Source organism: Trachymyrmex septentrionalis, unplaced genomic scaffold, assembly GCF_001594115.1.
Source record: "Trachymyrmex septentrionalis isolate Tsep2-gDNA-1 unplaced genomic scaffold, Tsep1.0 scaffold106, whole genome shotgun sequence".
In the NCBI taxonomy this organism is placed as follows: domain Eukaryota; kingdom Metazoa; phylum Arthropoda; class Insecta; order Hymenoptera; family Formicidae; genus Trachymyrmex; species Trachymyrmex septentrionalis.
The window spans coordinates 482513-498109 of record NW_017304185.1 but is presented as its reverse complement, the minus strand read 5'-3'; the positions used below and the strand labels follow the sequence as shown (position 1 = coordinate 498109).

The following is a 15597-nucleotide window of genomic DNA, read 5'->3' as shown; positions in this document are numbered from 1 at the left end:
GTTTCGTAACACTAATCGCAATTTTTGTTCGTTTCTCTCTCTCTCTCTCTCTTTCTGTATATGTGTGTATATATATATATACATATATATATATTATATATATATATATTATGTATAAAAACTAAAACTAATTACCAAAACATATTTTAAGGCATGTAATACATCAATTATTAAAAAAAACTTGTATCGTTAATTAATTTTAAACATATATTGAAATACATTAATATATCTTGTTATGTTCAAATCTATTTTACTATATTTAATTCTTGTAATATTTTTCGCAATAAATTTATTAACAGTTTCAACATATTAACATCTTTATAATATGATGCTTAATGGTAGCATCAAATCATTAAAATTGCTTGTCAATTTAATTCGTAATTACTAGAGCAGTTTTAATTGTGTTTATAGTCCGGGAAAATAATTCGGCGCGCAGTTCAAAAAAAGATTATAATGGTATATATGCAAGTACATATGTAGTGTCTATTAGTAATTCAAAATTGAATTATTTAAAGCAATGAAGATCCAGCTTCGACCGTAATAGGCATTTTAAATTTCTAGTTTTAATTCTTGTGTTTTTACTATTATGAGTATTAAATTTTATTTCGAATTCCCTTTAAATAGAATATCAATCTAAATTTATTCCAGGCGTCTAAGGCAGGGCCTACACTACATCACCTTATTGATGAGTCTAGTAGTGTGGGACCGAGACGAAACGCCGCGGCCGACCAAAAAGCTTCGAGTCAAGCCTCCTTAGTGGACATGAATATCATTTTCGTAGAGACCGATTTACACTATGATTAATTGTTACGAAAATGAAGTCAAAAGGATAGTTATTTTTTAACAATATATTTATTATATTAATGAAGTTTTTTTTTGTAAAATTTGGGATGGGATAATTTGATTATTTTCCATACTAAAAATTATGCCTTTTTTATGACTAATAGGATGAAAATTTAAATATCTACTTGAAAAGGAAGGTTTATAGTACAAATCAAAAGTAATCGCCTCTCTGTCTCTTTTTTTATATTGTACATCTAGAAAACTGACTGTTGTTCTTTTCTATCTCCATTGTAAACTATTGGGAGTATAAATAAGTTTCCGCCGTTTGACAAACAATGGCGCTACCAGTATGTTATAGTTAAAATTGTCAGTTGTAAAACGTCATATCGTAAAGTTGGACATCTGGCAAGAACATAACCTTGAAATATTAGTGATTTTGCATCAGCATCTTATATCTTTTTTCGTGCGAAAATGTCGAGTTTTGAGCCGAATAAGCATCATTTGCGGGAGCTTTTGATTTACTTCTTTAATTTGAAGAAATCTGCAGCTGAGGCGCATCGATTGCTTGTAGAAGCATATGGTGAGGCTGTCTTAAGTGAGAGAAGTTGCCGTGAGTGGTTTCAAAAGTTTAAGAACGGTGAATTTGACGTCGAAGACAAAGAACGTAGCGGAAGGCCGAAAGTGTACGAAGACGCGGAATTGGAAGCATTATTGGATGAAGATTCGTGCCAAACGCAAGAAGCACTTGCACTTACATTAGGAATGACTCAACCAGCAATTTCACATCGCTTAAAATTGGGATTGATTCAAAAGCAAGGAAATTGGGTTCCATATGAACTGAAGCCGAGAAACGTTGAACGCCGATTTTTCACATGTGAAATGCTGCTTGCCAGTCATAAACGAAAGGGTTTTTTGCACCGTGTAGTCATTGGTGATGAAAAATGGATTCACTACGATAACCCAAAGAAAAAGAAATCATGGGGACCACCTGACCATGCTTCAACATCGACAGCCAAGCCGAACATTCATGGGAAAAAGCTCATGTTGTGTATTTGGTGGGATCAGCTAGGTGTCGTTTATTATGAGTTGCTCAAACCGAACGAAACCATTACCGGGGCTCTCTACCGAACACAATTGATGAGATTGAGCCGAGCACTCAAGGAAAAACGCGCCCACTACTACTCCAGACACGACAAAGTTATTCTTCTGCATGATAATGCTCGTCCACATGTTGCGGCGACGGTCAAAACCTACCTGGAAACACTCAATTGGGAAGTTTTACCCCACCCGCCGTATTCACCAGACATTGCTCCTTCTGATTACTACCTGTTTCGATCGATGGCGCATGGCCTGTCTGAGCAACACTTCACATCATATGAAGATACCAAAAATTGGGTCGATTCGTGGATAGCTTCAAAAGATGACGCGGTATCCGTATGCTGCCAGAAAGATGGGAAAAAGTAGTGGCTAGCGATGGACAATACTTCGAATAAAACATTAGGTACCGTTTTTTCACAATAGATGATAAAATTTTTGATAAAAAACGGCGGAAATTTATTTATACTCCAATATATGCGTTCATGTAATGAGTTGAAAGTATCCAAAATGTAATCCAACATGTTTTTTCCGGAGCTGACAGTAAGATGTCATCGACATATCTTATGTAAAAGAGAAGAAATTGGAAGGATAAAAGATTTAATGCTAAGATTTCTATATCTTGCATTACTAAGTCAGTTATTATCGGTGATAATAGAGATCCCATAGGGGTATCGTATACCTGCTTATAACAAATATTGTTGAACATGAAGTAAGTAGAGCCTAATATCATGTTGATTGCAATTAAAAATTCTTCAAAAGAAATATTCGTATTCCTTTCCATTAACCATGTTCCCCTTCCACTACATATTCTTCAACATAATATCTTTGTCTCTTGTCTGTAATCATTGTTTGTTAAATCGTTTGAAAATAACATACTTGATATAATTATTCTGTTTTAATATCTCAGTGATTGTGAATTTATTGCAATTTGGAAATACTGGTCAATTAAAAGTACAAATAATTTACATTTAGATTGGTTTAAATTATGCAATATGGTCAAATTATATAATATTAGTCAATGGTTATTTTAATTTAGATAGACTAAGAATGCTTTTAATCTTGAAATTGCAATGGGTGAATTTGAATTGCGTTAATATCTGCAACAATAGGAAATCGAAGGATGGAGAAGGAAGGACAATATTAGGAATATGGACATAAAATATTCGAGGAGGAATAGTAAAATCGCCTAACATAGCAAAAATTTCGAATAGGAATATATGATAGAACTGTTATATCGATGTCGATTAAATCACAAGTTTGTTTAGTTTTATTAAATTGTACACTGAAGATGATCCGATAGAAGTTGAAACGTATGATTATATTTTTATATGTCTTTATATACTTCTAATTTAATCATTAAATATTAGATTTCCAACACTCGTCATCTAGTTGCGACTCGTAGCCTTTGATTACCAAATAATATTCGTATTGTTTGAAATCAAATGCTATCTCTTAGTAATGCTTTTCACTGCTAATTGTAAGTCTATCGGGACATTAGTAAAGAGTGAAACAACATGTAATCAAACTAATCGATGATCCGATTCTAATTTGCAACCATTGAGTTAGTTAATTGTTGTTTTTTACATGACTAAAGCCTTCTAGAATACTTATGCTAATGATTTTATGAAGATACCATGAAAATTTATGTAGTGGACTATTAACTGAAGAAATTATTATTCTTAAAGGCATATTAGGTTTATGCACTTTAGGAAGTCCATATGCTCTAGGCTATAGGTGAAGTACCATCTGTGGTTAATAAGTTTTTATAAGTTGTTCCATTGATGTAATCCCTATCCTTCCAACGTATTAAGAGTGAATGTAAATCACTAGTTAGTTTTTTAATTGGATTTTTTGTACATACTTCGTATGTTGAATTATCTGTCATGTCCATTCTAGAGATATATTCAACTCTGTTCAGCGCTACAATTATATTATCTTTATCTGCTCTAGTGAAAAGAATGTCCGAATGTTCTCTAACAAAAAGATTCGTAGCTTTTAACCATTCCATAACCATGCAATCTGTGTGACATAGTGAACGAAAAGAAACACTGATTAATATTATTAATTTTTGTCCTTTAAAATTTGTACACTGAAGATGACCCAACGTGAAGGATCGAAATGTTTGTTTATATTAAATAATTTTAGTTTATAACAGTAACAAATAATATTATAAGCAAGAACAACCAGCTTGGCTCACTAGCTCTTTATTATTTATACTGAACAATATAACATTTATTTACTATAATTTTATTATAAATTTATCTAAAATATGCATTTATATAGAACTAAATTATAAAATAGTTTCGTTTTCTGCTTCCCAAGATAGTTATCCAGTGAGAAATGACAATAAAATCGATGTCGATTCGATATCGATCCATTATTTATCATTTCTTACTGAGTATAGAGTGTGTCGAATTGCCACTACGAATGCTTCGAAATATTTGATTAACCAATCGGAAGAAGAAATTTTACTAATTGACCAATCAAGAAATGCTTCGAAGCATTCATAGCGGCAACTCGATCGCACCCATAGTTACATGATAAAGAATTAGGCTTATTATTTTGTGTTTACAACTTCGTCAACATTTCTTCCTCCTCGATAGTATAAACTAGTCACTTGTAATAATTATTAAATATTAAGCAATACGCACATTTTATATCATTTTATTTATAATCAACAATAAATATAAGTATATATTTATGATAGAATAATGAACCACCACCATTCAGGCCATGTTCATATATTACTGCCAGTTGACTATCAGTACTGCAAATTTGTAGTATACAAAACGGGAACTATAAATTTTCAGTACTAATAATCAACAGATGATAATATATATTGGGTATGTGAATATGACTCCGCCTTTTTTTGTGAAAATAAAACACATTTGCTTGTTTAGAAAATGAAATAATTATTTATTCAAAGTATGCTCCATCTGTAGCTACAACCTTCGCCCATCTTTCAGGTAATTTACGGTTTTCTTGCATGAAGAAGTCCTGATCTTTTGAGGCAATCCAATTATCAAGCCAAATTTTGATGCTTTCGTAAGAAGTAAATCGCTCTCCTGTAAGATCTGACTGCATCGTCCGGAATAAGTAGTAATTTAAAGGAGCTATGTCTGGCGAATATAGCCGGTGAGGTAGCACTACCCAGTCCTGTCCATTTAAATATGTTTTCACGACTTTTGCAGTATGCGGTCTGGCATTGTCATGTTGAAAAATTAATTTACTATGCCTATTCACCCATTCTGGTCGTTTTTCTTCTATAGCTACCTTCAAACGCATTAGTTGTCGTCGGTAAACATCGCCAGTGATAGTATCAGACGGTTTCAGCAACTCATAGTGCACAACACCTTTCTGATCCTACCAAATACAGAGCATAACCCTGGCACAATGAATGTTTTTCTTTGGCTGTAATGGGCCGGCTTCACCCAGGCTTTTTTGCGTTTTGGATTCTCATAATATATCCATTTTTCATCTCCAGTAATTGTTCGATGCAAAAAACCTTTTCTTTCTTGTCTTTGAAGCAGCATTTCACAAATGGTTTTTTGACGTTCGATATCTCTGTCTTTTAATTCATGTGGAACCCAGTTACTAGCTTTTTGAACCATTCCTATTGCTCGCAAACGTTTTGCAACAGTTGATCGATCGACATTTAATGTTGCCAATTCTGATTGTGTTTGACAACAATCTTCAGCCAATGATTCTTCCAATTCAGCGTCTTCAAATTTTTGGGTGGTTTTCCATGTTCTTTGTCCTCAATGTCAAAATCATCGTTTTTAAACCGTCGAATTTTTCATCGAATCATTCTTTGCAAGTTGTATTTGATGGAGCATGCTCACCGTAAATATCCACAAACAAATGATAAGTTTCCGCTGCACTTTTCTTAGTGCAATAAAACTTCCCGCAAATGATGTTTATTTGGAATAAAACCCGACATTTTCAATGCGATAAAAATACTTATTGTTTACGCTTCAACCGTATGTCACACATACGACTTGCGTTTGACAGCTGACAAAATACTATCGAATACAAGTATTGACATTTTAATGTACACGCGTAAGCAGTGACACTAGCGAACCTATTGGAAAGGGCGGAGTCATATTCACACACCCAATATGTATGTATAGTCACATATACAGGATGTCCCAAAAAGATCGGGACACCTGAATATCTCGGAAAATATAAGTTTTACAGAAAAGTGTTTCAGATAAAAGTTGCAGTTCAAAAAGATCTATTTACTGATCTTATCAGGTTGACCTTGGATTGCCAAGGTCAGATCAAAGTCACATCAATTTTTTTAAATGGGACTCTCTACTTTTGATTCCAGAATCTAATAGCTGGTGTTAAACGCTTTTCAAAACGCTACAATAAAGTTATTTTTCATAAAATACTTTTCGAGATATAAGGCTTAAAAGTTACAGTACCGCCGGTATTAGCATTACGCAAGATGTCTGACGGCTAAAACCTCTTGAATGTTGTTGAGGACCATGTTATTCTGGATAAGATTTGTTAAGATCAAGGTTTTGGTGATTGTTTCTCTTATTTTCGTTTTTGCATTGAAAATTCATTTTTATATAAAAATGAAAATAAGAGAAACAATTTCCAGTGACCTTGATCTTAACAAATGTTATCCAGGACATGATCCTGAACAACAGTTATTTTAGCAGCTATCTGTTTAATTTATTTGTTTCTTCAAAACTTAATTTTGTCCTTTATTTATTTTATTCCAATATTGTCCTTTATTCTCCTTTATTTTTTATATTACGAAATTCTTTTCTAACTAGTTCTAATGTCTATATAATATTATATTAATGAACAAATTTTTACAGAAAATAATTTAGCTTTTTTTATATAAATATAATTTGTTTTTAATTATATTTTTTAATTTCCTAAATTAAATTTATTCCATTTTGTTCTTTATTTATTTTATTTCAATATTGTCCTTTATTCTTCTTTATTTAGCCATTACAGGAAATTCTTTTCTAACTAGTGTTCCAATGCTTAATATTATATTAATGAGCAAATTATTACGGAAAATATTTTACAGTTTCATGCATATAAATACAATTTGTTTTTGTTAATTATATTTCTTAATTTTCTAAATTAAATTTATTCAAATTAGAGTTGTTTTCATTTTTTATTATTTCGAACTTTTTATTTCAGATCAAGAGTTTGTTCCAATACAGTCAAATCAGTTTCAAACTATCAAAACATTATGCATTATCTCAGTTTAATTATGCTATGCAATAAAATTTTATAATGCATAGATTCTTGATAGTCACGAACTGGGTATCGATTATGTAATTTTTTCTCTAGAGTGGAAACGTGAAAAGTAAAAATTTTTATGTATGTATATACGTTTACATATACATATACATACACATATATACGAAAAAATTTTTCACATTTCCGCTCTAGAGAAAAAGTTACATGATCAATATCCTGAGAAGATTGTGTATTTTGAAATGAGATGAAAATTACAAAAGTGAGAATTTACTAAGTGTTGATCAATTGAATTATGAATATTCTAGTAAATTTGCTCACTTTTGTAATTTTTATTTCATTTCGAGATATACAATCGACCCCCTGGGGTCCTATATGTTTTAAAACATGTAGGAACAAAAAACCTTAAAATTTTCAGATTTGTTCTTTATTTTTTTTTAAGAAAATATGATCACCGTAGCTATGTCAGCAGATTTGGCAGAAATCGAGTAGAGTTTGCTCGAAATCAGGTTCTGCTGTCAGGTTATGCAGGACTTTGGTTTCTGCTACCAATTTGCTGACAATGTCAGATAATACAAACTCTGGGCAATTTATTGTCTTTCTGCAATTAAAAATTTGTAGCAGACCCTGCTCAAAATCTGTTTCCATAGACTTTGCTATCAGGGTAGGAGGTTCAAATATAAAAGCATTAACAAACTTTACATTTAATTGTGTCCCAATGAAAATATAATTATTCAAACTTACCTTCTCAAAATAAAAAATAGCACTTTAATTTACAGTATAAACTCACGAATTTTAAACTACGTTAAATTTTGAAAATCATACGGTATTTAAAATCATATTAAAAAAAATTTTGATATACCTCGTAATAAATATCAATTGTCAAGAAAAATATTACGTCAGTTGTGGCGATAATTCACAACTTTGATATCTAAGGAGAAATTGAAAACCTTTTGCAAGAAATCATATTACAGAATTTTAAGTAGATTCCATATTACACCAGGAGTCTACCTTTTCCTTTAATCGATATGGATATTCATATAGATTAATTAATTCATATATATTAATTTTTCAGGATATGGTCAAGAAAGAGGCAGTTTAGTGACTAAACTGTACAACAATCACTGGCAGGCATTAGATATAATCTTATTGGAAAATATTCCGTGGTACTTGCTGGTTTATTTACATTCCATTACAATAACCTGTAATGAGCAACAAGTACATCCATGTAAGTAAACATAAAATAATAAATGTAAGATAAATGAAGTTGCCAAGAAATTTATTCGCTATGGAATGTGTATGATTTAGGCAATCAATAAAATTTATAAAAACCGTTTTATTATTATGAAAACTACAACATGATGAAATGTTAGTACATTTTTTATTATTACAGTGGCGCAACGTTATTTACCTGGAAGGGAGAGGAAAAGTCCATACTATTTAGAATTAATCCTGCGTCTGCCGCCGCATTCGGTAACGAAAATCACCATCGATATGGATTACTTATTCCTCAAATGGCAGGAATATCCGCCGGACGCTAATCATGGATTTTACATGGGACCAGCTATAATTACAGCATTATTGCCCATAGCTAGAAATTACACCGCTTTGCCGTTCGATGGAAGTACAATTACTTCAAGGTTCGTTTATTTAGCAATTGTTTTTTTGCTAAGCAACAACACAAATGAAAATGTTTTCTTGTATTATCATACAGATAGGCGACAATTGAAGTGATTATCGATTATTAAACTTACAGTTTTAACGCTTCGAGGGATGATTATCTAGTACAATTACGGACAGAGTCCTTGCTTATTAGTCTTCCGACTCCTGATTTCAGTATGCCTTATAACGTCATATGCCTTGCCTGTACAGCTGTTGCGTTAGCATTCGGTCCACTTCACAATATTTCCACGAAGAGACTAGTTTTGAAACGCATTGAAAAGGACTGGAAGGGTAAATTATTCTCCTTTTTTGTAGGAAAGCTATTCGGGGCAAAGAAAAAACAAGACTAAAAATTGTAAACGAACTGAATGTATTATAAACGCGCAAACTGTATCTCTCTTACGAATAAAAATATTCATGTACTTCTCTATGAATAATAAAGAATTTTAATAATAAACAGATGCAAAAATTTTTCTTAGTAATAAATCTCTGCAATTATTGCAGAAATTATGGAGAGACAAATTTATTTGTTTGAACTTCTCTTCTAGCAAAAAATACGCACCTGTATTCAAAACAAAACAAAATCATTTTTTAATCTTTATCCAATGCTATTGTAAAATTTTGTAATACTTGCCATAAGTATTAAATAGTGCATTTACATATCCTGTTCTGTATGTTTACATATTTCTATTTAAATTATCCATTTATATACATGAATCAAAACTTATGTTAATATTATAATAGATTATATTGTATAGTATTTTTCCGCAATAGTAGATTTCCGCAAGATAAATTGCATTCCTTGACTATCATATATATACCAAACTACCTAGAGGAAGTCTCCTATTCAGTTTAAAAGAATGTAATACAGTAATTAAGAGATAAAGTAACTTTGAATATTAAGGATGCAGTACTTTTAAATAAGCAATTAAAATTAATCATTTAATTCATATTTTTGCATACTTTGAAAGAATGTAACGATATATATCGCTCTGTTCACCATTATATTTTATATGCTATGCATATAAAAAAAAATTTTAATTGCTTATTATTTAAAACTGTCACGCGATATTCCAACATATTCTTTTACCTTTCCCTTATTACAATTCTTATTCTATCTCTTTCTCCCCCTTCCTCTTTCTCGCATTCGCGCTCACTCATTCACTTTTTCTCATATTCTTTTAAACATGATAAGAGAAATACCCTATATTCTGTAACTGAACGCAATCTGACTATTCATGTAATATAACTCAGTTTTTTATTTTTCGAAGTTTCGAAATCATAACAGTCTTATGATAATCTAACACAAAAATTCAACTATTGTAATAATCAGAATAAATATAAGAAATATAACACATGTACAAGTTGTAAGTCATCACTTATATAATAATAAGTAATAGCTCACTGTACGTTAATTTTACATTTTTACGATACAATTTACGAAAGTTAGAGAAAAGCATACGTATTTTTTTTTCAAATAGTATTCAACAATCGATATTTATTTCTGTTGTCATCTTCGTTCAATATGCTATTCAATAACCGACAGTCTGTCGATGAGCGTGCGGGGTAAATGCAAAGTTTTGCGTAAAGTTTGTTTCGGTGATAGTTTTCGTAAGAAGGACTTTGTAATTGAAGATTCCGCGGTGTTCATGGGATCTCTGTTCTCGTCACACGACGTCCGAGTACTCAAATCGTTTTCTTCTTCGTCAGACGAACAGAGATCAATCAACATTATCGTATGTGATGAGCACTTTTTCTCTTTGGCTGGTTTGGTAGCCTCGGCATTATCCGTAAATGATTTCACAGTAGCAAGCGCGATTAAAGTTTCTTTAGCTGATGCTAAACTAATGTTGGCTTCTTCTTCTTCAACGACAATCGGATCTACATCATCCTCCAGTGGCGCCTTCCGTTTCGAAGATACAGATACGTTTTGCGTGTGGGCCGTCTTTCTCGACTTCGTTTTACACGCCGGTCCTGCTTTTCTCATTAATAAAAGTTTCCGAACATTAATACTCCTCTGAGAATATTGATATTTTGAGGGATCTTTTTTTAATTCATCAATTTGCCTCTCATTCAGTCGGGTAAGAACAACATAAATAGGTCTGCATGTGGCGTAGAGTAATTGCGACTGTATACTTAGCACTGAAGAGAAAATATAAATTATACATATATATATATACAATCTTCCTATAAAATATCCAATAGATTTAATATTAAACTATTTTATATAATATTAACTATTTTTGAAACAATATAATCCTATTTTTTGTTTCTTTACTTATAAAAAATATAATTGAGCCTATTTCTATATTTTATCATTTTACTTATTTTTTACTTCTCTTAAATTGTTCCTCTATTATTTCATTTACATAGGGAGCAATGTAAAAAAAAAACTAAAAAATAAGGAAATAGAACAAAAAATATAATAGGTCCTCAATCTGTACTTCAATCCTACTCAGTCTGTATTATGATTTTCTTTTAATTTTTGAAGTTCTAGTAAAAAAAACACTTAAAGAGATTATAGAAGTAAATGTAGTAAATAATACGCGTAAAATACAAATGTTAGACAATATTAATTTAATTAATATTTTCAACTGCATAAAAACGAACGTTTCGGTCTATGTTCAGCTGTCCTCAGTGATGCAACGATAAAATTTTTTTTTATTATAATAATTTATATTGAGCGATAAATTATATTAAGCTATATGTTTTTATTATTTATAATCTATGTTGCTGAAGACGGCTTAAACAACATAAGCTGAGGCATTTGTTCATATGTGATTTTTTAATTATTTTGTATACTATTTATTGCACTTATTCCGATAGTTCTCTCTTTAAATATTATATTTTTTAAATTTTGATCATCAAAAGTTCTTTTAGTATTACTTAATCTAATTTTTAAGTCTTTTTCTAATAACATATGTATATGCCTAAGAAAAGTTATCAGTTCACAGTAAAATACGTACTTGGTTTGTTTTTAGAGGAATTCACAAATTTATATTGATGCACATAATGGTCAGTGGGTTTATCTCGATTCTGTTTATATGTCACTATCCATCTATCGTTATCTATTTCTGCGTCCAGCCATTTTGGTCTACACGAATCGCTCAATATCGGCGCGATGACATGTCTTTCTATTCTATCTAATCGTTCCTGCTGCGTTTCTTCAGTCATAGCTTTTGACTTTTTGGTTAGCATTATGCCAGCAGGTGACGAGAATGGGATAGTGGCGAATTTTGTAAAATTAAGAGAACTCCTAACACGTCCAGAGGTGCGTCTGGCGATACCATCGGCAGCACTCACGTTTTTTACATCAACCGATTTGGATTCAGTCTTACTCGATCGTAATTGGAAGTACTCCAAAAATTGATCCTGCTGTAGCTCAGGCTCGACTATGGACATATCTGGTGTAGACGAGCGCGAGCCACTACATCCACCATGATCTTGTTCGCAGCATATTTTTTCATGTTCCTTGATAATTGCATAAATAAGAAAATATAATAATCAAGTATCGTTTGTGCATATGAATTTTAGTTTTACGAAAGAATAAATCAATACATCTGATACTAATACCTTCATATTTGCAAGGCCCACAAATTCAGCATCGCAATTGTCACAAAGATAAATATCATCACATGGTTGAACCATCATGGGAGCTTGTTGCTTTGCTTTACCATTGCTTGATGAAGATGCATTGTGGGATAACAATGTTCTTCGGGGGCTGTCATTTCTTCTGTCATAATGCTGTAGGCACAGAAAGCTTTCTCATTCATTAAATCAAAGAGAGGTATAACAAATTATTTGGGGTACTTGACAAAGTGACTATTCTATATGTCAGTATACCTGTAGATATATATACATTTTTTACACACCATATTTTCATTACGAAATGTTACTAGTAGTTTTTCTGTACTTTTGTGATACAGACTAGTTGTCGAGTCCCAATTATTAACGTATTCTAATTCATCATGTGGATACTGAGCTAAATAGGAACAAAAACGTAACAAATATTCACTTCTATGATATGTGTAACATCGGAAAACCAATTTCTTCAGATTTGCCATCCAGTTCTGAAATGATATTTTAGGATTAGCACTTTTCTAAAAGCAGGATTTAATTAATAAATATATAATGTTTTTAATGTAGTTGAGATATATTATTTGATGGTTGCTTACATCATTGATCTTTTTGGGTCTCGTTAATGGACTTGAAAATTTAATATCTTGAGGCCACCACTCAGGCTTATTAATAACCTTAGTTGTGTCATGGCCCAGTGAACAATGAACCATAAATAATATAAAACGTTCTAGTTGCACCTATAGAATAGTATTCATTGATGTACTCAATTCACAGATAATATAATTTATAATATAAAGTTTGCTTTTTACAATTAAAGTATATATTCATTGTGTAATTAAAATAGATGTATATATCATATATATAATAAATATATGTTATAGATGTATAATAATGTATACATTTAAAGCAAAAAATAAAGTTTTAGTGCAGATCAATGCAGTGAAAATGCAAAGAATAGACTTATAGTGAAATAAAGTTTTATCATATAAAATTTTATCTTTGGATATGATTTCTTGGATTACAAAATATTGTATAGAGACAGTTATCTTAAATTAAATTTAAAAAAATACAAGTAATATAATACCATAGTAATTTTCTCAAGAGATGTGGGATAACCATTAGCAAACAAAAGAGGAAGATTGGATACCATAGAACCTTCCTCCCTCTCTAAATTGTCTATCCTTTTGTTATCTTCTCCATACTTAGTATTGTCCATCATAGTTGCATCGTTAGAAACTTGATTTCCAGACTTCCTTACCTCATTTCTACTATTTTCTTGCATAGTTGAGAGTCTCATACCTCCAAAATCATTTATTTTGTTCCCCATTTAAAATACATCCACTGCATAGAAAGCCCTGTGGAATTTTATATAGATTAATAATCTTCACTCCATTTAACAATCTTGTTTAAGTTATTTATACAATTATTTATACAATTACAAATCAATATTTTTAAAATCAAAATTATAGCATTAAAGTGAAAATAATTTTATTAATATGATTTATTCAGCAAATAAGCATTTGCTTCTGATTTTTGAGAGTAATGCTGCCTCTCACAGGGATCATCTCAAACGAGTTTCAACAAGTGACATTTCATCACATAATCCGCATCGCCAACACGCATTATTTGTTTAAGCTATGGAGCCTTTCATAATAATCACGACAAATTTTCCGATGTAAAGGTGCAAAAAAACGTAGAACAAAATTGAAACTATACTCATTGCATATACCTTTCTTTTCCTGGCAAACCTTTATCTGCGAACTTGCATGGGGCTCAAAGCTCGTTCGCGATACATCGTCTAGAAAGTTTTGGCACCCCCTGAGTTACACTTTCCATGCGATGGCATAACCAAGAAGACACTCGTGTTTTTCTCCTCTTTTTCTCCTCACTGGAGATTGTCCGGCATTTACTTCAGAAATCTCATCGAACTATAAGTGATGATTTGAGTCGGAATAACCCGGATGTGGGGCGAAGCTCTACAACGTGATCTCGCGTAACAATCATCACGTATCCGTCAGGTCGCACACGAATGCGAAGGCCATTTTTGGAACCTGAACTTCCTGATGTCCCTCGAATACTTCTTCCAAAATTGCTCTTCTCGCCCAAGTTAAGGTTCTACGAGGCGTCGCTCCCGCTTTATGGTAATCATCGTCGTCGAACTAACCATCGACCAATCTAACCGAAATCAACGGCACAAAAGGTCAATCTCTCCGACTCAGAGAGACGCTGGAAGTGCTAGTGTTGAAACACTTGCTATCCAGCACACGGCAACTGCATTCTATCGAGAGTCGATCACGCGATTAAACAGCACGGGATTAACCAGTATTGATTCCTAATAGGATGATCCCCGTATGAGTCCCGTAAGTCTCCCTGAAGTTGTAAAAACCGCGGAAACATAGCCCCACACAATTGTGCACAGCCGCGACAAAACAGAGCGACAACGGAACGAGGCTCTCCACCGTTGGTGACCGATTGACAGAAGGATCCCCTCTTTTTCCGATGTGTGCGGTGTACCCAACACTCAAGATGGCGAGCACGTCATGCTAACGCGCGCGCCGTTTGGCGTTCTCCTGCGCCATCTCATTACGCCACAACCGAGGAAGGGAACGTTTATAATGGCCGTAATCGTATGTGGTGATCTGTAAAGGGCTCTGTACAATAAAAGGAACAGAGAACAGAGAATAAGAATTTTAACCTATCAGAAATCATGTACTGTGGAATACACAGCTTCTGATAGGTTGAAATTCTTATTCTCTGTTTTTTGTTCCTTTTATTGTGCGGAGCCCCTAAGATTGACTAATCACAGTCGAGTATTCCATTGTAAGAGGGGGACCTCTCAAAAACTGCATTTCCTATTCAAAATTTTGAATTGAACAGTATTTACGATGCACAGAAAAAACTAATATTATTTTTAGATTAAAAGGCATAGAGATATGTTCCATGTAATTCCTATAAATAAATAAAAATGCATTCAGGATTGAAAAGCATTTCATTTTAACATTCGTGAATCAATATTTCTGAAAATCTGAATCCATTTCAATTCATTTCAATCCATTCTCGATTTTTGCTGGACAGAAATTGATTATTCGATAATTTGTCAATTTTAGTTAACCAAATTAATAACAGTCGATTATTTTCGAGATAATAGTCGACTATTAGTCGACTATTAGTCGACATTCAGATCGATTAAAAAGTCGACTCTTGATTTCTCCAATCTACTTATAGTCGACTTTTTTTGAGACATTTGTC

The 15597-nt window shown here is 32.3% G+C and overlaps 2 protein-coding genes across 2 annotated transcripts in view; one reads left to right on the top strand and one right to left on the bottom strand.

Annotated features, from left to right (window-relative positions):
* LOC108745810 (GPI transamidase component PIG-T) overlaps positions 1 to 9249 on the top strand; it is a 53033-nt gene extending 43784 nt beyond the window's left edge. The window contains exons 6-8 of the mRNA XM_018482183.1: positions 8183 to 8335; positions 8501 to 8747; positions 8864 to 9249. Coding sequence (XP_018337685.1) covers positions 8183 to 8335; positions 8501 to 8747; positions 8864 to 9119 — 656 coding nt within the window. The 3' untranslated portion in view covers positions 9120 to 9249. The remainder of the gene's footprint in view (positions 1 to 8182; positions 8336 to 8500; positions 8748 to 8863) is intronic.
* Positions 9250 to 10279: 1030 nt separating this feature from the next.
* LOC108745568 lies at positions 10280 to 14828 on the bottom strand. Its single transcript, XM_018481794.1, has 7 exons — positions 14078 to 14828; positions 13433 to 13703; positions 12945 to 13085; positions 12642 to 12839; positions 12343 to 12513; positions 11736 to 12240; positions 10280 to 10911 (listed from the first exon to the last, which is right to left on the bottom strand). The coding sequence occupies exons 2-7, from the start codon at positions 13673 to 13675 to the stop codon at positions 10298 to 10300; spliced, it is 1872 nt and encodes a 623-aa protein (XP_018337296.1). The 5' UTR covers positions 13676 to 13703; positions 14078 to 14828; the 3' UTR covers positions 10280 to 10297.
* Between the last annotated feature and the right edge of the window lie 769 nt (positions 14829 to 15597).

Bases quoted from the DNA above. Each gene is read 5' to 3' on its own strand.
- LOC108745568 (XM_018481794.1), bottom strand. From the start codon at position 13,675: ATGGGGAACAAAATAAATGATTTTGGAGGTATGAGACTCTCAACTATG. The intron at 12,514-12,641 runs GTGTGTAAAAAA...CTGTGCCTACAG, and splicing joins CATTTCGTAATGAAAATATG to CATTATGACAGAAGAAATGA. The intron at 10,912-11,735 runs GTACGTATTTTA...TTTTCTCTTCAG, and splicing joins TTCCTCTAAAAACAAACCAA to TGCTAAGTATACAGTCGCAA.